This window comes from Anser cygnoides, chromosome 23 (genome assembly GCF_040182565.1).
Source record: "Anser cygnoides isolate HZ-2024a breed goose chromosome 23, Taihu_goose_T2T_genome, whole genome shotgun sequence".
In the NCBI taxonomy this organism is placed as follows: Eukaryota; Metazoa; Chordata; class Aves; order Anseriformes; family Anatidae; genus Anser; species Anser cygnoides.
In genome coordinates this window covers 1,802,607-1,825,177 of record NC_089895.1, presented here as the reverse complement: position 1 = coordinate 1,825,177, position 22,571 = coordinate 1,802,607, and the positions used below count along the sequence as shown (strand labels likewise).

The 22,571-nt window shown below is 48.6% G+C and overlaps 1 protein-coding gene across 2 annotated transcripts in view; it reads left to right on the top strand.

Annotated features, from left to right (window-relative positions):
- EPHB2 (EPH receptor B2) overlaps nt 1–22,571 on the top strand; it is a 135,327-nt gene that overhangs the window by 87,409 nt on the left and 25,347 nt on the right. For both annotated transcript variants that reach the window (XM_066981888.1, XM_066981887.1), the window contains exons 6-7: nt 17,399–17,523; nt 22,335–22,497. In XM_066981888.1, coding sequence (XP_066837989.1) covers nt 17,399–17,523; nt 22,335–22,497 — 288 coding nt within the window. The remainder of the gene's footprint in view (nt 1–17,398; nt 17,524–22,334; nt 22,498–22,571) is intronic.

Below are 22,571 nucleotides of genomic sequence, written 5' to 3'. Positions count from 1 at the left end.
TCCTCGTGTTTTTCTTGTTTGATTCTCCTTTATTATCGAGACTCACACTTCTCAGCCTGCGTGATGTCTCTTTTAATATATCTATTCATTAGCGCTAAACAGTAACTGCTTGCTAATTCCTCTGTAATTAGAGGCTCTGAATCCTTCAGCTTACTCTGCCTGGCAGCCTCCATGTAGATCATTAGCAGTTGGTAACATAACCTGCAGACACAAAGGCAGAGCTGGGACAGGAGAATGGAGGGTGTTGTACCCGTGAGAGGAGGGTACGGAGAGGGAGGGGAGGGATGAGCCTGGGAATTGTGGCTATAGCTGGCCTCTTTGCACGGGGAGGCTCTGGCTTGGGCAGCCAGCTGGGGCTCTGTCTCAAGCAGAGCAGGGGACTGAGCAGGTGACAGGGTTTTGCTCTTGCGGCAGCCAGGTGATGCCCACCCCCATCACAAGAAGTGCTGTTCCCACCTGGACTCACTGGTGGACACAAGGCTTGAGGACACGAGAAGCTGTAAAAGATGGATTTGGGGTGGGGTGGCTGTGCATGGACAACACATGTCAAGCCGGCAACTGCACGTGAATGAGAAGGTTGTATATTGAAAGCTGGCCTTAGAAAATATCAATAATCATGGTTTTATATTGAAAGCTAGCCTTAGAAAGCAAAGCAAAATCACCCTGGTTCACCCAGGGATAAATGGGTGACTGCTGGGGGACAGGTGCAGTACCTGCGTTTGGTGCTTTTGAGAGTGAGCAGAGATGGCGTAGCAGCAGCGGCATCTTTAACCTTCAGATATCGTAAATTCTTCAGCATCCCAGAGAAAGGCTGTTGTGTGAGAGTGGGAAAACAACCCCTGTAGAATGGCCAGAGCGCAAACACTGGGTGGGACTGGAGGAGTGAAGCTGGTGGATGTGGTGGCATGGTGAGAGCTGACCCTAAAGAGAAACTTGAGATCAAAGAAGGTGACACACCATTCACCTTCCTGTTCTCCCAGAGAAAGACAGCAGCAGTCATCGCTGTTATTTCGCTCTCCAATGATTAATTGCTGCCATCATTTAAAACATGCACTTTGTTTCTGGTCTGGATTTCACTGACATTTTATCTAGATCAACCGAACTTATTTTGCAGTTGTCTTGTGGCAGTAGGACATTTCTCTTCATGTAGACACAGACTGCAAGTAGCTTCTCCCAAGGAAAAATAAGCAATGATACCAAGATCAATCATCCTGTCTTACTATGAGGTGGCTTTCCAGAATGGGACTCTTCCTTTAGCTCTTTGCGGACACTTTCATATTCTCAATCATACATTTTTTAAAATTACATATTGTACCCAGTAGCAGCACTACTACAAATAATCTACTTCCCTTTCTCCAATCACTGTTTGCTTTCCACATTCAAGGACTGTGCTGTCTCACTCAGCTCTGCGATGAGCTCCTACCTCCCTGGTAGTCTCTCTGACAATGTCTTGGTCCCTTCAGATGCTGCTTCCCTGGATGAAATACCCCATTTTGCAAGCAGCATCTACATTTGGGTTTCCAGACCCAAGCATAACCTTATAATGGTTTTCATGGGCTCAGCCATCAAGTTATGACCATTGCTCTGTAGAGAAGTTGTCCCCAACACTGCCATTTTGAACACTTTATAAGTGGTTTGCCAGCAAAGTTTTCACATCGTCCCCTAGATCTCTGATAATTTGATGGAGAGTGCTGCCAGCGCTCTGCTGGACAGTGTGAGACCCCATAGAGTGACAGTCTTCCTACAATAACCTCGTTTGAATCTAATTTCATGTGTTGTAGGTGATGCTGATGCTGGGCCTAGTGTCTCACATGTTTTAATGTTACCTAATCTGCTGAACTCCTGAGTTCATGCAAAAAATCAGGACAGTCTGACAAGAGCTACTTCAACCGTCATGCTGCCGTTCTTGATTTGGTCCATAGCCCAGCAAGGCTTGTGGAAGGGACATCTGAGATCTTGTGGTTCACCATCCTGTCTGCAGCAGCATTATCACCAACAGCAGATTGGTTTTCTTGAGTTCTAGAGAACTCCACCTATCTGGTGAACTCCCCCAGGCCGACATCACCCTCCTGGAACAGATGCTTTTCATAATTTCTGCCCTGTCTCTGTGGCTCACGCCCCGTGTTACATCCTCTATCCCTGCTGAGAAGAGTTGATTCCACCCTTTTTTAGCTGCTCTCCAAGCAGTTGTAACTGAGATTAAATTCACCCTTACTGTCTTCATCAGTAGAAGGGTTCGTAAGGGGTTTGTAAGCCTTGTGCTCCAGGCTGCTGACTGCCTTGGTCGCACTTTGTTGGACCCTCTGCAGTTCCTCCTAGTCTGTGGCCTTGTGTCCCATGTTGGCTGGTGTTGATATTGTGTTAGCTGGCCTTAGATTACCCAGGTTTGCCCTTTACATAGCATTATTGTCTTTTCAGTCCCATCAGCAAAGGGACAGAGAAGAGAGGAGCCTTAAGGGTCAAGCCATCTCTTCTTAGGAGAAGGTTGGTCAATAGAGAGCGTGTGAGAAGGCCGACATCGGCCTGTGCTGGGAGGTGGTTTACTGCATCTTTCTCTTACATGAGTGGCTTAAAACGATCAAAGGTATTTAACCTGCAGAAAGGCAGCTTTTGTTAGAACAGAAAGTGTAATACTTCCCTTTTTAAAATATAAAAATTTTAAATTTTTAAATTTAATTTAAATGTAATTGATTAAATTTAATTAAATTTAAATTTTTAAAAAATTTTAAAAATTATGAAGGACCAAAATCAGCACAAGAGAAATAAAGAGGGCTTGGAAGAAATGTTCCCTTTCCCCCACCTCTTTGCTCCCTGGTCTGTGTTACCCAGCTCAGTGGATTTACCAATTCCAGCAAACTCTGCGTGATCCCCATTTCTGTCCCCTTTGAGGCGAGGTTGTGTTTTCTCTTTGCGCTTCTCAGCAAGCTTCTTCAGGACCCCTAAGCTCCACGCTGCATTTTTGCCACAGACTGCTCACCCTCCATTTCCCTGCCTGTTTCACCCTGCAGCCAGATGGTACCTCGCCCACAAAGCCCAGCAGCTCTCCAAGGAGGGAGGTCCAGGACTTTCCATCTGGCACATCCACTCCTGTCCTAAAGGACCACGATGTGCAAAAGAAAACAAACACACCCTGTTTCAGATACACGGTGCCACAAAAAAAAAAAAAACAACTTTTCTCAGTCATTCCAGAGCAAGAGATCTGTGCCAGGAGGGTGGCTGAGAGGAGAGCTGAGAGCCATGCCAGCATCCTAGTAGCGAAGGAGCAGGAGGGAAGCCAGGGGTCAAGGAGCTGAGCATGGCCCAGTGCTTGGGATAATGACACTTGACTAATTGAGGACCATGCTATGTGTCAGCCCTCTCACTTGTGGTGACACACAGCCCCTGCTTGCTAATTCGTGGCTATTCTTTGGGGAGGTCTAAGGAGGGGGAAAATCTTGGTGCTGGGAGGATTTTCAGGATCCATTCATGCTGTGGACAAGCTGAGTGCCCTGGGAAACTTGTGGAGGGAAAGGGCTCCTTGGGCAGGGATGTCTTAAAAAGCACATGGGAAGGGCTGCTCTCGGTATCAGGCTGTGGCTTCAGCTCGTTGAGAAGGGAGGAGAAAGCGCTGATCTCCAGATTCTACAGGCAAATTCAAGACCTCCCAGTGCTTGGGGGAACAAGAACATCCAGATTGTTGAGAATGCGTCCCTTTTGATAGGGACTCTTTTGTCGTGCAGGATAAGGGATGATTAATTCCAGTGTCAGAGGCTCTTGGCTGCAAACAGAACCCAAATGAGCTGCAATAAAGCTCTGGGACAAGTACCACACTGTGAGCACCAGCTAGCGTTTGACATCAGAAGCAGGTATTTGTTCCTAATAAACTGATCAGGAGAAGCATCCGCAGCAGGCAGCAGAGTTCAGTGGCCCATCCTCTCCTTTATCGTGTGGTACAGATAACTTGTTCTGTTTATTTGCATTATTATTATGGTTAGATCAGCATGTTGTGACGTGGGGCCTGTGGCTAGGGAGATGTACAGCTCATACCAGTGCACTAGATTCATGTCAGACATTGTTAGGGTTTAAATCTCTGCATCGTGGTAGATATCACTGCCCAAATGCTTGCATCCCAGCCAGGTATTGTCTATAGGACCAGGCTGTCCCGTGGTGCCTGTGAGCTCAAGGACACCTGACAGTTTCAATGGTTGAAAGCAAGTGCGTGGACCACGCCACTGCACTTCTGTCTGCCATGGATGTCTTGTGGCTGGACTGAACCCAGTATGGTCCTTATGCAAAGGGTGGGGAATTCAGACACGAACAATGAAGCACAGGTGGGACAGATCCTGGGAGCACCAGAAGGGAGGAATTTTCCCTTGCCTTCAACTAAGAAAAAAATCCCTCGTAGCTGAGGTCCATGAGCTTTACTGCTGAATTCACAACTTGAGGCCATACACGTGGGACACATGGACTCTTGTTTTTATCTTTTCACTTACATTTTGCATCAGTAGACCTGTCTGGCTTCCTCCCTCAGAGGGATACACAGCAGTGGCACATGCTCTTCCAGACACTAATCAGGAGCCGTGCATCTCCTGTTCTCTCTTGAGCTGCTCCTAGCCTTGTCCTGAGCTGGCTGCAGTTGGGAATTACTTGGAATGCAAGGCTGGACTGCATACAGCAAGGTGTGTACACCAGCTGTCGTGAAATCTCACTGCCATTTCAAAAATCAGAGTGAAACTTCAGATGGTCATTACATATACGCCTGGTTACCCATGTTCAAGAGAGCTGGACTGTGCTGGTAGCAGGTACAGAGAAAGGCCGATAAGGTGAGTGGGACCCAGGAGAACTCATGTTACAAGGAGACCAACAAGGCTTTGTGTCTTTAGTCTTGGTGAAGGAGATTTAATTGCTGCCTGTAAGGATACGGTAGGCTGGAGGGACACCAAAAAGGCAGAAGAGTTATTAAAGCAGAAGGACAAGCAGATGGTACAGATTGCCTGGTGATACTGTTAGAAAGGTAGAAAAGCAGAAATTTCCTGAGCTGTGGAGCCATCTCCCATGTAGAGGAGCCAGGGTAGAAGCCTGTTTGCCTGTGTGATAGGGCAAGCAGGAGTGTTTAGGGTTATTCCTGAGGTCCCTTTCTTCTTTGGGAGGCTTCACTGTATGTGCTTCTCCGACAGCTTGGCCTGCTCCCCAAACCCAAAACCACCTGAAAGCTTGGCATCCCCATGGCTACTTCCCTTATCTGACATAAACAGCCAGATCTTATGCTCTGTATGGAACCAAGTAGCCATCTATGCTAGCCAGGCCTACACCCTTAGCAAGAACAGGTCCTCGCAATGCTCTACATGGAAAGGAGTGAGTTGGCCTGTTTACAAATACCTCGTCCTCCATTTCTCTTTGTCTTTCCCCTCTTTCCTTGGCACAGACAGCAATTGAACCTTCTTGTCTGTGGACACTGCCTACACAGGAATGTCTCAGTGAAAGCAGAGTTCATCCACAGCTTGTGTTGTGGCAGCAGGACCACACCGCAGCCCTGCAGCCTGCTGTCTTGGCTCTCCAGTCCTTCTTCTCCCACTGCCCATTACTACGGGAGGGTATGTCCCATACCCTCCTCTTCATCCCCAACTCCCACCCTCACCCTGGCTGCCTCAGACACGGGGCCATTGCCACTAAAATCTGATGTAGCTTGACATTTGCTGCCCACCTCTGCCACTGGAGACTGCCTGGAGCCAGGGCTCCCAGATGGTAGGAAATTTGCCAGCTACTGGCTCTTCAGGACTCCTCTTTCTGCCTCTGTGGTGGACAGTTGGAGGGATGCTGGCAAAGCAGGGTATAAGCTGCATGGCTAGTGCTGTCCTAGCAGATGCTCTCCTCCTCCCACTAGCAGCTCTGTGGGCTCCTCTACTTGCTGACTCCCAGGCTTCCCTGTTGCATAAATTACTTTGTGAGTTTGAGGATCTTTTTTTTTTTTTTTTTTTTTTTTGCACACCTACCTGGGGCTTCAGAAACGTGTTCCGTAGCATCTGGATCTGACTTTGTGTAGGAAACAAAAGCTCATCCATGATGGATGGGGGTGGAAAGTCCTCTCTGATGAATCATTGCTTCCCTCTCCCTGCAACGTGCTGCCATCCCTGCTGTGTGTGAGTGCTGGGAGCCAACAGAGAGTGGCTCAGGTGCTCACCTTTTGCTTATGTGTTCAAGAGGGGTGATTTATCTTTACTGCTCCACTTGGCAGACAATCTTGAGTGCTAATTGCTTGCTTGTGCACAAGGCACTGAGTGCCAGCACTTGCGCAGGTGAAGATACCAGAGGCAGGTATGTGAGGCCGCAGACACAGGCCAGACCCAGGGAGAGGTGCCACTAGCAAATATTTCGGGGTCACAGTGTTTGAACAGCTGAGCATACGCTTGGGGGCAATACTGAGCAGTGGTGCATTTATGTTGACCATAATAGATGGTTGTATCAAATTGGGTTAACGTAGCTACCTGGCTGTTTGTTCCTTGGCCCATCTCTGAGTCCCTGTGATTTAGGAGTCCCCTCTGTCTGTGTGCAAGATGATAAGTCACTGCCTGGCTCAGTTCAGGCAGGAATGTCCTCACTGTGCCTGTCCTACCACTGCCTGGTCCACGCTCATCACTGCCACTGGCAAGTGTGGAGGAGGCTGCTGCGTTGGTAGGGCTGGGCAGGAAATGCTCGTTCCAGAAAAAAAGCGACCTGGCATTTCCAGAATTTCCCAGCACACAGAGGGAGCCCAACCTGGCAGAGTCTGCTGTAGAAGTGAGCAATGGAACAAGTTCAGTCTCAAATTAGCAAGACTCAGTGTGTCCAAAGGGATGCACTGCGGCAGGCATCATTCTTTCAAGCTTTTATCAGGAAGTATTTCTCTGGTCTGTTTTCTAGGTTTGAAATTTCAAAATTAGTATGTTCCTAAGAACAGTTTAGGCTGCATTTAGGCACTTTCTAAGAAAATGCCATTTCATTGAAGGTTGGAGGGGCGGCTTCTGCCAGCTTTCTTGCTTTCTGCCAGCCTTGTGCCGATGCCATTGCCTTGACCTGGAACAGATGATGTTTCCCTGCGAGGAGTGGGCCAGGAGGTGGGGACGACCTTGGCACTGAGTGACCCCAAACCCACTCGCTCAGGCTGCCTGACTGGATGCTGGGTCCCCTGGAGTGCCGGTGGAGTATCTCCTCCCGGTGCTAAGAGTGAAGCCCAGCCCTCCTCCACGGGCAGGTTGGCAGCATGCAAATGAAGGCTACGAACTCGGTTAAACAAAGACCATAAAGACAGCCAAAAGCCTTCTTCTGTCTGAGCCAAGTTACTGGGCTTGCGGTATTAGGAACTCCTTTAAAGGCTATAATTCACACCAAAGGCTTTGTTGATCCAGATGGGGCCTGAGCCAGGACCCAGCTTTGCCCTGCCTTGCTGTGTTTTTAAGATTTTCCAGCGTTCACAGTTACAAACTTGAGAGGCTGAGAATTGGGCTTGCTGGGACATTTTCCAGGCACTCCACACACAGACAACGTAGGTATCAGCCTGGTGGGGCTACCTTGCCAGCAACAGGCGAGAAACCTCCGAAATAAGAATCTAACAAGCTGTGAAATAGTGGTCTTTTACATCTCTTGTAAGTCTCATGCATATCCCAGTCCTGGGGCTTTTGGTGGTTTGAGGGTGAATGTTGTTTATTAAAGAGCCTTACTGCTGTTGTCCCTGAGACATTGCATCCCTTTCCCTAACTTTTGCTGGAGATAATTGATTGCAAAAGTATGAACGTTTAATAGTTCGAGCAGTAATGAACGCTTCTGGCAGGAAAGAGTCACAAACACAGTGGTGCTGGTGCAGGGACTTCTGGAGTTCTCCAGCCCGACCTGCCATGCAGAGCAGGGTCACCAGGGCTGCCACTGATACCAGATCAGGAAAATCTTCCTTTCCACCCTTCCTCATCAAGGTGTTACTTACCACGTTGCTTTCAGCGCTCATGTCAGAGGAAGGCATCTCAAACTCAGATCTGTTCTTCAGGAGGTCTCATGGGGCCCTGTTTTGGTACTCAGAACAGGCAATGTGAAAGCTTGTGGTGTTTAAATGTCAGGAGAGAGCAGTGAAAAATGGAGCAGGTTTTAAGTTTTAGGTTTAAGAAGGCAGTCACCTGCTGGGAACCACGTAGGCCTGGGACATCTCGGAGCAAGGAGGGAGAGCCGATTTGGATTATATTCCCCTTGGGTGATACTGATGCAAGACACTGAGGTCTGTGGGGAAGCACCAAGTGAGTCGTCCCGGCTTTTCTCTCTGTCCCATTTAAGAAGTATGGGTCCCCAAAACTCTCAGAAGGGAACTAAGTTAGAATGAGTGGGAATCAGCCCTAGGTCTGCTCGGCCTCCTGCATGCTTCCATCGCAATCCCAGGACAGCTGTCTTTTACAGTAATTGCAGGAAGATCATCCTTCAGACTTCACCTAAGCCCTACGGGGAGGCAGGCATGCATACATATTTTACCTGCCTGCATCCTTGCATGGGAGCATTATGTCTTCCTGTCATTTCAAACCTTTTTGAGTGCCGCTGGAGCCTGGATCCCAGCCTAGATGTCACCAGGCCCTGTGGCTTCACGGTTGGAGCAACCCGTGCTCCATGACTGATCACAGCAACGTCCTTGATGCTGCGTGGCATCGCCCTTTAGTCTCACCAGAGTGAGCTGCTCAAGTTGTGCAGGGCACGGAGCGAAGAAACAGAAGAGAGTTCTGGGCATCCCAAGAGCCCTGTACTGGGGAATGTGCTGCTGCGATACTACGGGGGATCCCACTCCCCACGTCAGAGGGTCTGTCAGCTGTGCTGGAGCAACCTGGGTCACCCAGTAAAGTTGAAGCCCTGGGTAAATGCACTAAAAGAGAAGCTATCCCACTTTTCCCAGTAGGTTTCCCAAGTTCTGCTTTTGTCACATTTGCAGGGCAGTTGCAGTAGTTCAGGCATCTGCTGCCAGATGCTCTGTCAGCAGCCTTCTCCCCGTCTCCCCGTTTACGGCTCTGTCCCTTGGCCTCTGGACTAGCTGGTGCCTTGCAGCATCATGGTGCATTTCCCTGCCACTCTGTCTTCAGCTGAAGGTCATGCAGTTAATCCTGACCCCAGATCACAGCCGCTTCTGCAGGCGGGTAATTGAAAATGCCAGAATTCCCTGCTGACCCTCTAATAATAAAAGCAGTTCCCTGTCCAGTAACCTGACACTTCAGGGACCAAGATCTGTCAGAAGGGCTCCAAAGAGATGCTGGAAAACTCCCAGCTGTTCACCTCTTCTTTCCCCTGGGTAATTTCAAAGTGTTGCTGGGGAGAGGCCATGGGCTGGATGGGCTTTGCTCTCTCTCTGTCATGAGTGTTTTCCAGAGCAAATGTTGACTCTGTCTGACATAACATGGGTTAGTGGTATTAAAGTGATCAGAGATAGCGGTTTTGCTGCCTGTAACCTGACTCTTCCAGCTAATCCAGAAGAGGAATGGAGACACTTTGATTACACCGTGGTCTCAACAGCGCTGACCCACAAACAGGCAACGAGTGGAAGGCTGAGCCTGCGGGCCTGGCAAGTGGAAGAGGTGGGGGGCTAGCTGCAAAATGGGTGGCAGATCGCAACTGGCAGCATTTTAAATAGATATACAGATCACGAAAGAGAAAATGTGGAAAGATCCTGATGTTCCCTGGAATTCCAGAGGCTGGAGCCACACAGTCGTACCAAACTCCCCCATCAAAAAGCCAAAAAATGCTGCCTGAGGAGTCCGAGCCTGCAGGCAGCTGCCTGTAGCCTTGCTGTGGCTGGTGGTAGAGTCCTGTTCAGTTTTATTCCCTTTACAGCAGCAATCTCCCAGTCTGCACAGTGTGACTTCCTGTGGCTTTACAGCAGTACTGAGGCTCTGCAGGCTCCGAAGTGGTGCTGATTTGCTGTGGACTTTATCTACTCTGTAGCTGGCTTTTTACACAGTGTCACATCACTGGGAGTCAGGCCTACTAAAAACCAGTGGCAACTAGGGGAAACCGTGGGCCCTCTCCGGAAGGAAACGGGAGACCAGGTCACCTGGGGTATGGAGGAGGCTGAGGTACTCGATGACTTTTTTGCCTCAGTCTTCACCGACAAGAGCTCCAGCCACATGGCCCAGGCCCCAGAAGGCAAAGGCAGGGACTGGAGGAATGATGAACTGCCCCGTGTAGGAGAAGATCAGGTTTGAGACCATCTCAGGAGCCTGAAGGTGCACAAGTCCATGGGACCCGAGTAGATACATCTGCGGGTCCTGACAGAACTGGTGGATGTAGCTGCTAAGCCACCGTCCATCGTATTTGAGAAGTCATGGCAGTCTGGTGAAGTTCCTACTGACTGGGAGAGGGGAAACAACTCCCATTTTAAAAAGGAAAAAAAGGAAGGCCTGGGAAACTACAGGCCAGTCAGTCTCACCTCTGTGCCTGGCAAGATGATGGAGCAAATCCTCCTGGAAACCATGTGAAGGCACATGGGAAATAAAGAGAAGATTGGTGACAGCCAGCATGGCTTCACTAAGGGCAGATCGTGCCTGACAAACCTGGTGGCCTTCTATGATGGGGTTACAGCACTGGTGGTAGGGGAAGAGCAACTGATATCATCTACCTGGACTTGTGCAAGGCATTTGGCACTGTCCCTCACGATATCCTATCCACCTGATCTGGTGGATGGTGTTGGAATTCGATGATCGTTAATGTCCTCCCAACCCAAACCATTCTATGCTTCTTTGCTGTCTGTAGTTAAGAGGGACAATTAGTGGCTACTGAGATCAGTTTTGAGGTTTAGATTTGAAAAGGAGTTTAACAAAATATTGGAAAAGTTTCAGAAAAGAGTTATCAGATTGATAAGTAAGCAGATAAATCTGTGAAGCACTCAGCAAACTCTATCTACTTAGGTAATAGAAAAGAAGATGAAAAGAAAATGTTTTAATGATCTTTCAGTTCAATTTCATGGTGACAAAGCTAGCACAAGAAGAAAAGATCCAGCAGTTGGAAGCTGAAGTCCATAAATTTCAACCTGAAAATAAAATATGCATTTTAGAACATGGCAAGTAACAATGAGGAAAACCTCCCAAGAGGCACGGTGGACTTATCATTTTCAGCAACAAGCAAATGTCTCACCCTTCAGCCTTCACAGCTCCACTCTGCGAGGTGAGGAGGCACCTGGTTCCTCTGTGTCCCCAGTAAGGTCCCTTGAGCTTCAGCTATACACAAGTAAGGCACCTGAGCTGATAACGTAGGCTAGAAACACTGCCCTGGGAGGTACCAAGCACCATGATGCCAGGTTTCTTTCTCATTGGCAAACTTAGTCCACAGCACGTCTATGGTACAAAACACAGACAGAGGAGGAAAGGAGGCCTTTCCTTGCCCATTTCCCTTTTTCTAAGTTTGAGTGCTTATGCAGGATGTCTTTCAGACCCACCTTGACACTGGTGGGTCTAAGTCACAAAGACTAACCTTTGCATGTGCGTGAAGCATTGCCTTCTGTGCTATTGAAGCTGCTCCACTGCTTATGTAAATGTTAAATACTCAGTGGACTGAACGGCCTTGTGGCTCTGGTGCTTCTGTTGCCAAATCAAGTTATGACTTTATGTTTCCGCCCCAGCAGGCGTTTGACTTTTCTTTGAAGATGGTCAGTCAAGCAGGACGTATGATCCCAATCTTTCCATGAAGGCTCCTGAAGTATGCCAGTGCAGTTGTCCTGATATGCTGTGCGGTGAGAGCTCTTTGCTTTGGGCTACAGTCCAGCCTGCTGGTGGCGAGGAATCCAGTTCAGATCCTCCATCCACACTTTGACTCCAGTCTCAGGTGTCTCCAGCCAGGAAGGTAGGAAGTGAGAGGGGCAGAGCACTGAGGGAAGGATGTCCCGGCTCCAAGAGACGCTTCACCATAGGACTGCAAGGGGCATTGCTCAAGGCAGGAGGAGCTCTGTGGTCCAGGCATGCTCTTGGAGCATTAGACTGGGGTGGCTGGTGAGGACACTGCTGGTTTAGCTGTCATTACAGTATTGGCAAAACTCAGTGGTTATACCTCTCCTTCGGGGAGGTTACAGGTACGTGGCTCTACTGTCAAGACCTGAGAGAGAAGTATGTCTTGAACCCTGTCCTTCTCATGTGTTTCCAGTTAGTGAACTCAGGCAGCTGCTTGCACTGTGTGTGGGCCATAAAAACAAACAAACAAACAACAACAAAACACCACCAAAAAACACCTCTGTAGATTTATGCAGACTCTTTTACAGGCAGAGCTGCCCCTGAGCCAGGGAAGCCAGTTCATCCATATTATCCAGCCTATTGGATTAATTGCAAAAGCTCCAAGCCCCGGCCAAGATGAGGATCTGGCTGTGCTCGGTGTTGTGTGGCAGTACAGATGCTTAGGGTGAAGTCTGTAGAAGTATCCCTAACATTCCTCCATGCTTCTGCACCAGGGAGGTCATAACACGAGAGGTGTTTGCTGCCACCCCTCACGACGCACTGCAGGTTTTGTTACAGCAGGGGACAGGTCATCTGCCTTTTTACATCAGCAGATTTTCATTAAGCATATTTTACACTCCAGCAGCGGTTTTGGCACGGTTTATTTCTCCAGCCACAGGGCTCTGCTAAGAGGCATCCAAAGAATCTGAGGCCATACCAGATAACGATGATGTAGAAAAGTGCCTTTCAGGGACTTGAATTATTCATTTTGCCTCACAGTGATGTGGGGTCCAAGGGTTTCAATCAAGCAAAGAAAGGTTCCCCCTGTGGAAATGCAGCTGTTTATATTTTGGATTGTTGCTGTATGCATACACCTGGAGGCACCTGCAGGACAAACCTGCCCCTGCTTACACATCCGAAATGATGGTGGCTCTGAGACCTGGGGTGCTCCAAATTTGATCTGCTTTATGTGTCACAGGGCAGGTCCCTTCTCCAGCATCCGCATGAAATCAAACCCCTCCCATGAGTAAGGGAGAACCTTACAATGGTTAAGGGAGTGTCTGGCACTGGGCAAAGCTTGCACCTGGAAGTGGTCACTCTGTTGTCACAAGGCAACAAAAGAGAAGTCACTGTTCATGGAATAAGGTGATGGATCCGTCAGTGCCAGGTTAAGTGCTGCCATTGAATCTTTGGCATTAGCAGCCCAGCTGTTCTCTGGGTAGTACTTTGGCACAAAGCAGGCTGAAAGAACAAAAACTTTTTTTCTTTTTGTCCTTCTCCTTTTTGCAGTTTGTTATATCTTTCCTTTGAAACACTCAGAAACCCAATGGAAGTAACCTCTGTGTAGCTTATTCAGAAACAACAGTTCAGGAAAGTCAGCTTAGATATTTTGAGTCTTTTGCTATCTTTGCTCAGCCTTATAAAAAAGATGGAGAGGGACTTTTTACTCAGTCAGATAATGACAGGACAAGGGGGAATGGTTTTAAACTATACAAGGGGAGATTTAGATTAGAGGTTAGGAGGAAATTCTTCACTCAGAGGGTGGTGAGGCACTGTCACAGGTTGCCCAGAGAGGATGTGGATGCCCCATACCTGGGTTGCCCCATACCTGGAGGTGTTCAAGACGAAGCTGGATGAGGCCCTGGACAACCAGATCTAGTGGGTGGCGTCCCTGCCCATGGCAGGGGGGTTGGAGCTGGGTGATCTTTGGGGTGCCCTCCAACCCAAGCTGTTCTGTGATTCTATGATACTCATCATGGAGCAGCCATTTGGACTAGAAACCTCCAGAGGTCACTCCTGACCTGATTATTTCTGTGATTTTATTATCGGACATTTTCCTGATGTCTCTGATAACAAGAACAGTTACTGAGAAGATGCGATGGTGGAGGTTCCTGCTTATCCTGAGATACCTTCACCCCAGGTGTAGGAAGAGAGCTGAAGTTGCTGTAGTCATTCATCTCACCTGCCTCCACCCTAAGATGTTGTGTATTTGCCTCATTAAGGCTTATTTCATGGCATCCTGCTGTTGGGTACAGTTTTTCTGGTCTTGGGTGTACTCCCATATATGCAGGAGGCCAGCACAGGGACTATACATTGCTGTTCCCAAAACAGAGCAGAGGTAAATTTCAGGGGTGCTTTTGAGACTGTATTTAAGTTTTGATTCCCCATTTGCAGCACCATCTCTCACAAGCTCCCGGGGCATTGTGTGAAGCATCTCAAGGTATGACAGCATTTGTGGTGCCCTTTTAGAAGTGGCTTTAAATGTCTCTCAACTGGACTAGGCAAGCACTGAGCCCCACCATTTAACTCTGTGAGCCAGGCTAGGTGTCCTGGTTGCAGCTGGGACAGAGTTAATTGTCTTCCTAGTAGCTGGCGTAGATTTGGGATGAGAACAATGTTGATAACACGCTGATGTTTTAGTTGTTGCTGAGCAGTGCTTACTCTAAGTGAAAGACTTCTGGTTTCCCATACCACCCTGCCGGCGGGGATGCTGGGGGTGCACAAGGAGCTGGGAGGGAACACAGCCAGGACAGCTGACCCAAACTGGCCAAAGGGATGTCCCACACACCATCCGGCATCATGCTGAGCAATAAAACTGGGGGAAGTTGGCTGGGAGAGTGCTGCTGCTGCTCGCGGTCTGGCTGGGCGTTAATCAGCAGGTGGTGAGCAATTGCCTTGTGCATCATTTGTTTTGTATATTCTATTATTATTTTTTGTTATTATTATTATTATCCCATCATTTTCTGTCCTATTAAACTGTCTTTATCTCAACCCATTAGTTTAACATTTTTTCCTCCAGTTCTGTCCCCCATCCCACTACAGGGGGAGTGAGCAAACAGCGGTGTGATGCTGAGCTGCCTGCCGGGTTAAACCACAGCACTAGCACATGTTCACCAAGTACTCAGGCATCTGGGCCACGGGGGGGTCACAAGTGATCTACACACATGCTGCTCTAGCTGTTATCTTTTTTAGCGTCCTCAGCATTGCCTGGAGAAGCAGGAGCAGCCTTGCAAAAGCCATGCCCCTCCAGGTTGGCAGGTAATGCATGGAAGTAGAAGAGCATGCCTTCTCCGGTTGCAAGGTCAACCGTTGAACCTGTGTCTGATTCCCGGGGCATGATCACCTCCCAGTTTTGTGGTGGGACAGCTCTGGGTACACATGGCTTCTGTCCTGGGAAAGCGTGTACGACTGTGGGATCAGTTCGCAGACCACGTGCAGTTCAGATGTACGAGAGAGCCCACAGGCTGTGTACTCATCCCCATCAAAACCCAATCTCTGCTGCAGGGCAATCCGTAGCTTGGTCACATCTTCTTTCCAAAGTCTTTCTCCACCAGGAGAAGTGCTTTCTTGGAGATTGCAGATATCCTCTGAAATCTGTGTTGATGTGAAAAACAAGTTCTGGCACCAGCTGACAGGCCCCAGAAACATTACCTGTGTTTTATCTGAGCACCAGCCTGAGAAACTAATCCCAGGAGTTTGTAAATTTGGGCCTTGAAGAAGTAGTGGGACTGGGGCAATAAGGAGGGAAGGAAGATGCACTGTATATCAGGAAGAAAGAGAAGGTGTAAGGTGATACAGAGAGTATCATCTCTGAGATGCATCACCAGGGACTGGTGAGCAATGAGTTTGTGTCTCAAAAGCCTAGGTTTGACCAGAAAAGGATTGAGGAATTGGAGTTTGGGAGGAGGTGATGCTTTGGCCTCGGCATCTGTTCTCTGCCCTCATTCAGTTTTAATAATTGCTGGACAAAACCAGAGATCACCAATACTTTGCTGAGGCTGACCCACCATTATACCTTTCTTCAAAACTGGGGCAACCAGGGCAGATGAAGGGAAGTGGTGCAGCGGCATGGTGGCAGATTTTGCTTTACCCACTCCTGCCCCCCTGTTCCCCTCGACAGACGCACTTTGATCAGACTGGTAGATGCAGTGTTCTAAATCCAGCGAACCAGCAGTGAAGTGGCAAAGGTGGTGGATCAGAAAAAATGGCTTTTGTTGGTGTTTTTTGAGAGGAGCATCTCAGCTGTAGTTTGGTATAGCAAAGTGCAAGAACTGGGCTGTAGCCACGCTGGTTGAGTCAGTGCAGTCCTACTATTGTTGTGAATGCACATCCTCAGCTGGCATGGTTTCAGTCACTGCTCATGATGCCAAGGAAAACCAGGCTGGAGGTGGGTGAGCTTTACTTTCTGCGCCTCTCCTCCAAGCTGTTTCTCGGAGTGGGTGTCAAGTGGGTCGTTCTTCCGTGAAATATTGAAAGGTTTGGACCTGGTAAAAGCACTTCTGAGTGCAAGCCTCTCTGCACCCATTTGTAACAGGCCTGGAACGTGAGTGATGGGGAAGCTTTCTCACTACCACTTTCTAGTCCTCTCCCACCCCTGAGGCTTCCCCTCTGCCCTGAAGCTGCTGATGCATTGAGCCTGCTGTGTCAGGCTTGCCAGGGCTGACACTGTGCTGGAGTTATCACTCTCCAAGTCTGGGTTTGCTGCTTTTTGAGGTGTGGAGTAGCCTCCAGTCTAACATCAGCGGAGGCTGTGTTGGAAGTGCCACCAGCAGTCTGGGTGCAGGGTGGGCAAGGACGCTCAGCTCACCGGTATCAGCCACAGGAGAGGAGTCAGCACAAGCATCAGCGTGTGTCAGCTCCTTTAGCACAGGCAGAGAGCTGTAGGATGGTACCTGCAGTGCTGCGGCATCTCTGCAATCAACACCCAAGCTAAACAGATCCGAAGCAGTCCGGGCTGCTTGTTCACCTGCCCTGGTCCACAGCAAACAGGATCAGAATGGCTCAAATGTTCCAGCCATGTGTCAAGCCTCATGGGCAGCGCAGGGCAGTGCCAGGGGTGGACAGCTGGCTGGGTTGTCTGAGGAGCTGCTGGAAGGTCCCGTTGTACTTGGTGGGAAAAGTCTGTGGGTGTACTATTTCCAGGGCATTCTGACGAGGAAGAGAACTCACCATTGTCAGCATGTCAGGTCAGGTTTATGTTGCATGCTCAGGCTGCTGTGTGCACCTCCCTTGATGGGCATGTTCAACTTGCAGACCCAGCATACCGAAGAGGAGAGAAGCTGCTTGCTTCCTGCATCTGTCTGTGCCTTATAAACCTTCTCTGTGCAAATTTAAAAGTACAAAACCTCCTACTTCTCTGTGGCAAGCAGGGGGGATTGCATATTACTGGGCTTGTAGAACTTTTCCAGGGGAATAAGGCTCTGTTTGCTCCAAACCTAGGCTCGTTTTGCCTGGGAATGGTCTCTTTCCAGTTTTGCTGTTAGAGATGCTCCCCTACATGGTTTCTAATTATGAACTCTTATTGATCAGTGGAAACCCTAACTGCTCCCTTTAAACAGCAGAATCCGGGAACTCCTGACACTTGGAGAGCCCTGCCACTGCTGGAAGAAAATTCAGTAGCTCCAAATGGCAATAACACGCCTGCCTGCATCCAGTGAGGGGATATGGGTCGCGTCCACACCAGCATCTGACTGAGGTCTTTCTCTCTCTCTCTCTTCCAGCTCCTTCAGCTGTGTCTATCATGCACCAGGTGAGCCGCACTGTGGACAGCATCACCCTCTCATGGTCTCAGCCTGACCAACCCAATGGAGTCATCCTGGATTACGAGCTACAATATTATGAGAAGGTACTGCAGGACCTTGGCAGGGTTCAGCTGCAGGGTTTTGGGAGAGGAGGTGGCGCAAAGGGCATACGCTGGCTACTGCATTTGTCTAACCACTACTGAGGAGGTTATTTCTCTCGCTGCAGCTGGCCATGTGGGTGGCACTGGCTGTCAACCTTTTGGAGCCCAGTGTGGTTCCAGGTGACCCTGCCTGATGCTTAGGCACTGCATGTAAGGAACATATTGCACTACTGATGCGACTCGGGGGGAGGCTGATGTGTAGGGATCGCACAGCTGTGACTCTTCCATCCCTGAGGAGCATGTCCCTTCCACCTCCTCCCTATGGAGGAGTGCTGTCCTGCGGGTCTGGAGCTGTGTGGCTGCTGAGGGACCTGAAGACCATGCTGATGTTGGTCCCAGGACCTGCCAAGCTCTGCATGGCTGGTGAACTTCATCTGTGATACCCAGGGGAGGTGGGGACTGGTAAGCAGGAGATTTCTCCTTCCAAGAGTCTGCCCCCTTACACAAGAGCTTATAAACTATATGTTAAAAATGAAAACTAACTAATTAAAAAGCTTTATGATTAAATGGAACTGATTTTTTTTTTCCCAGCAGTTGCTGGAAGAAATGATTAATCCCCCCCACTGCCTGCCTGTGACCTATTTTCTCATCACCAAGAGCCAGAGGGAAAATGGGGAGGTGGGGGAGCTTCTTTGTAGGCTGTTAAATAGGTCCTGACCTATATTGCATAAATCACAGCCTTTTATTTGACCCTTGGAAATGATCCCAGAATATGTGGCAAGATGGATGAGAAAGTAACAAGACAGATCTGGAAAGCAAGAGGGGTCCTTTCCCTGGGGACACACAGAATGATCTCAAGGAGTTCTTTCTCCCAATCTTTCTCTTAATCTCATCCTCTTTCTTTCTCCCCCTTCCCCTTGGTTTTCTGGGGGAAGCTGTAAATAGAGGGAGTTTTTGACTAAAGGGGAAGCTGCTGTTCGTAGCCTCTCTTGGCAGCCAACCACAAGGTGATCATGTATAAGGTAATCCCCCTGTTGTCAGAGATTTGGACACAGTTTGTCCCTGATCACAAGGACAAGCAGCCCAAGCCACATTTGTGCAATGGTTTTCTTGGCACTCGATTCCTGGGAGGGTGCTGGCACTGGCGGAGAGGACAGCACCAGCTGCCCCAAGTACTGTTGCTGCAGCTCTCTCTGTCCTGGTATTTGAACATCTTGGTATAACTTTTTTTTTTTTTTGCCAGTGCTTTGGTTGAAGAAGAAAAGTGTGTCTTTATCTCCACAAAGTTGTATGTCATTCTCAGAAGGCATGTCCGTAAACCACTCTGTTAGCCTTTACTCTGAAGTCCCAGTTGCACACGCAAGATTTGATCTGGTAGCAGTCAGCAGCAGCCAATGTATTCAAATGCTTCAGCTGATCACTGCTTTGGATGCAGGATATTTTACTGTGGATCAGTTCTGGATTCACTAACTCTCCTCCTCCTTTGCCATCGCATAGTGTCTTGAGTGTTGAAGAGGCAGCTTCATTAGAGCCACAACCTCTCTGCTAACACCCAGACTGCTGCTATCCATACAGACACTCATTTCTCACCCCAGAAGATTCTGGGAGCTGCGGGCCCTGTGGATCCATCCCCAGAGTGGCCAGCAGGGCCCTCCTACCACCTCTGAGCATCCTTCCTAATGGGGCTGAACTTCAGACGTGTTATTAGTTGGTATCCAGCTATGGGCTAGCTTTGTATGTGTGGCACTGTTTGCTTCAGGAACCACAGCAGATTGCTGCTGTTGACACGCACAGAGCAGCTGTCTGCCAGATTAAGCTGGTTGACATTTTTCTTTGCCTTTTTTTTTTTCTTGGCTGATAAAACATGACTTATTAGAAGCCACTTCTGCAAATCCTTTGGGCATTTCACAGACTGTGTGTGTTTCAAGAAACTCTTTGTAGATCAGCCTTGGATTTCTGCTTAGATTTGGCGTAGAGGAAGGCGAATCAGATGAGGACTCAAGATCAAATCTATCAGGAAGTTAGAAGTATGTTATTTTGAATTAGGATTTCCAAACTCCAACTAAAATCAGCAGGAAAAGCCCTGGAAAAGCAAGGTAGGATAAACAGCAAAGGGCCATAGACTTTAAACCGCTTGGGATGCCCTGGACATGCCAGAGAAGCTCAGAAAGGTAAAAGAGCAGTGTCTGAAGTGAACAAGGTTGCTGAAGCAATGATGTCTGAGCAATATGCCAAAGGGAAAGAGTGGGTTTGATAAGAGATTTGGCAAGCCATTCGAAAGTTTTATCCAGCTAGGCTTCATGGAAGGTGCTAGCGAGGTTTGAGGAGAGTGATTATACTGGAGTTGCACTCACCCTGGTTCCAGCTATGGGACTGTGGAGACATGTAAATGCTCTTTCCTTGCAAGAGGGGATTAAAAGAGAGCACAGGCATGAACACAGCTTCGTGAGACAGACAGATGTCATTTTCCTAGCCTATAAATCATTGTAAGCGTACCTATGGCATTCAATTTAAAGTCCTCCTGGATGAGGGTCTATGGGGATGAGGGTCCCTCGAACAGTTGGACAAATGATTTTAAAACAACCACGTTAATGCCATCCAAAGGCCTGGGAGGTTTCATCCAAGCCCTTGGGCACTAAAACTGTAAACACTTGCTGACCTGTTTCTCTCCTCGGCTCCCTGGGAAAAGGTCCAAGGGAGTGTTGAGGCCTGCTCAGGCAAACAAGACAGTAAGTTTTGTGTGAGAAAATCTTTTCTTGATCTTTTAATCTAAGTACCTGTACTGGAGCTTTTCATTGTCATTAGCCTAAGTACTAATCACCCCAATGATACCCAAGCACCTTCAGTGCCAGGCCTACATGGATAAAACTGTTCCTGAACACTGTAAATAGTGGAATCTCAGGCATTTGCAGAGCTGCTGTGCATTATGCTGCAGAGTGATATGCCATCAGCAGTTCCAAGCCTCCAAGTCTGACTGCACACTTGGAGAAATACATTCCTGCCAGACCACTCTCTTACCAGCTACCCACACCAGAACACTGCTGAATCAAAAACTTAATACAAGAAGAAATAAACTCCCTGAATGTTCTCTTTTGTCTGCTTTCCAGCTATAGTCTGCACAAACCAAGGTCATGAGCATAATCTATCTTGCAAATGCCAGTGCACTTGCAATTCTACTCCAGCATGAGCCACGAGACTCTCCCATGAATGTGAAGAAGATACTGGTGCAGCAGACTGCTGTATGCAGCACCACAGAGAATGACTGTTCTTTGTGGGCCTCTAATGCTGCTTATACCCCAGCATCTGGCTGCAGAGCATCCTCTGGAACAGCTTGTGAGTGAGGGCACCAGATCCGTTCTCAGAAGTGGCTGAACGTGAAAACAAAGTCAACAGATGGGCAGCAGTGTGCAGAGAGGAAAAGAATGGAGATCAGCTGCCCTAAAGGCAAGCTCCATCATTCAGTGGTGGCTGAGACAATCTCTAACTCATCCTGTGCTCCAGCAGCTGAGAGGGCTGAGACAAGAGCATGACACAGCCCCTTCCAGGCAAGGAGCATACAAAGCTGAGTGGCTCTACATTGACTTTTGCTTCATCAAAAACAAGGGCAGCCAAAGCAGTATGAGAGCAACAGAGTGCACAACTTGCACCACAGTGTGAGGAAATCTCACTTCAACACAAGAAGAGGACGGCTTGTGCCTGATTGCCTATTTAATACCTTCTGTCCTTCGGGAGTCCATTGCTGAAGACATTGGTGAGGAGGAACGGATGTGTTTCTCACCGTCCTTGCTGGGAGTCTCACTTTGATCTCATGGTAGCATGAAGAAATTCCTCCCTGCCACCCCAGTGGAGTTTCACAGCTGACAGAAGTCCCTCAATCACAGGTCCCACTTGATGGGGTTGTGCAGACCCTGTCTGCATGACTTCTTTGTCGGTCCCTGCCTACTTGCTCATGAGAAGTGAGGTTATCTCACCTCGCTGGCAAGTCTGTGCTGGGTGGGATTTCTTGGGCTTGCCGAGCCCTTTGCAGTGACTTGAAGTTAGTAGTTCTCAGTAACTCCCTTGCAAACTTGCCAGCGCAGATTTTGAGCTGTCAGCTACTGATCTGTTGCAACCAGTGATCCTGCTAAGGCAACCTGACCTGCCAGATTGGTGGTGTTACAGGAAAGGATAAGCACTTTCAACATAGCTACAGAAATGTCATTTAGAAATCAGTGCCTCCGTGTGTGTGTCCTTTTATGGGGGAATCACGCTCGCAGCTCGTCTTCAGTTCCTTAGGTTTGAAGTCTTAACCATGGTTACTGGTGAAGCAGGCCTTGTGTGGAGGGTTGGTCGCAGTACTTCTCCTGAGAACCAAAACCCTTTGTTCAGGTGGGCTTTACCTCCGGCATATGCCAAGGAAGGTGGTGAAGATCAAATGGACAGGGTGCTGGGGCTGGATCAGACACAGGACAGAGTGAGGAATGGTGCTAACAGAAAGTAGGTGCAGAAGAGGGGAGCAATTCTTATTCCCATTGAGCTCAAGACTTGGAGACCTGATGTTTGAGGCTAACACCTTCATCAGAGCATTTCCTGAGATGTGGCATTTAGCCAAGTGATATCATTACTCACATTCCTTCTTCTGTAGTTCCCTGCTGGCAGACAGACTTGGAGAAATGAACATTTTGTTCAGGTCTGTGGTTTCCCCAGCCACTGAACCTGTGCAACCCATTCAGTCTCTTTCTGTGTTTCCTTCTAGAAATGCCATACCTGATTCTGGAGCAGGGTCCAGTGCCTGGGCTCTCTCTTCTGATGACATATGTGTATTTTCTTGGCAGGATCTTAGTGAGTTAAATTCAACAACTGTGAAGAGCCCCACCAACACTGTGACAGTGCAAAACCTCAAAGCTGGCACCATCTACGTCTTCCAAGTGCGGGCACGTACTGTGGCTGGGTATGGCCGGTATAGTGGCAAGATGTATTTCCAGACCATGACTGAAGGTAAGTCTTCAGCTGTCACTGCATAAACGTGAAATAAGGTCTACAGAGACTTGAACAAGATGGAGATACACGGG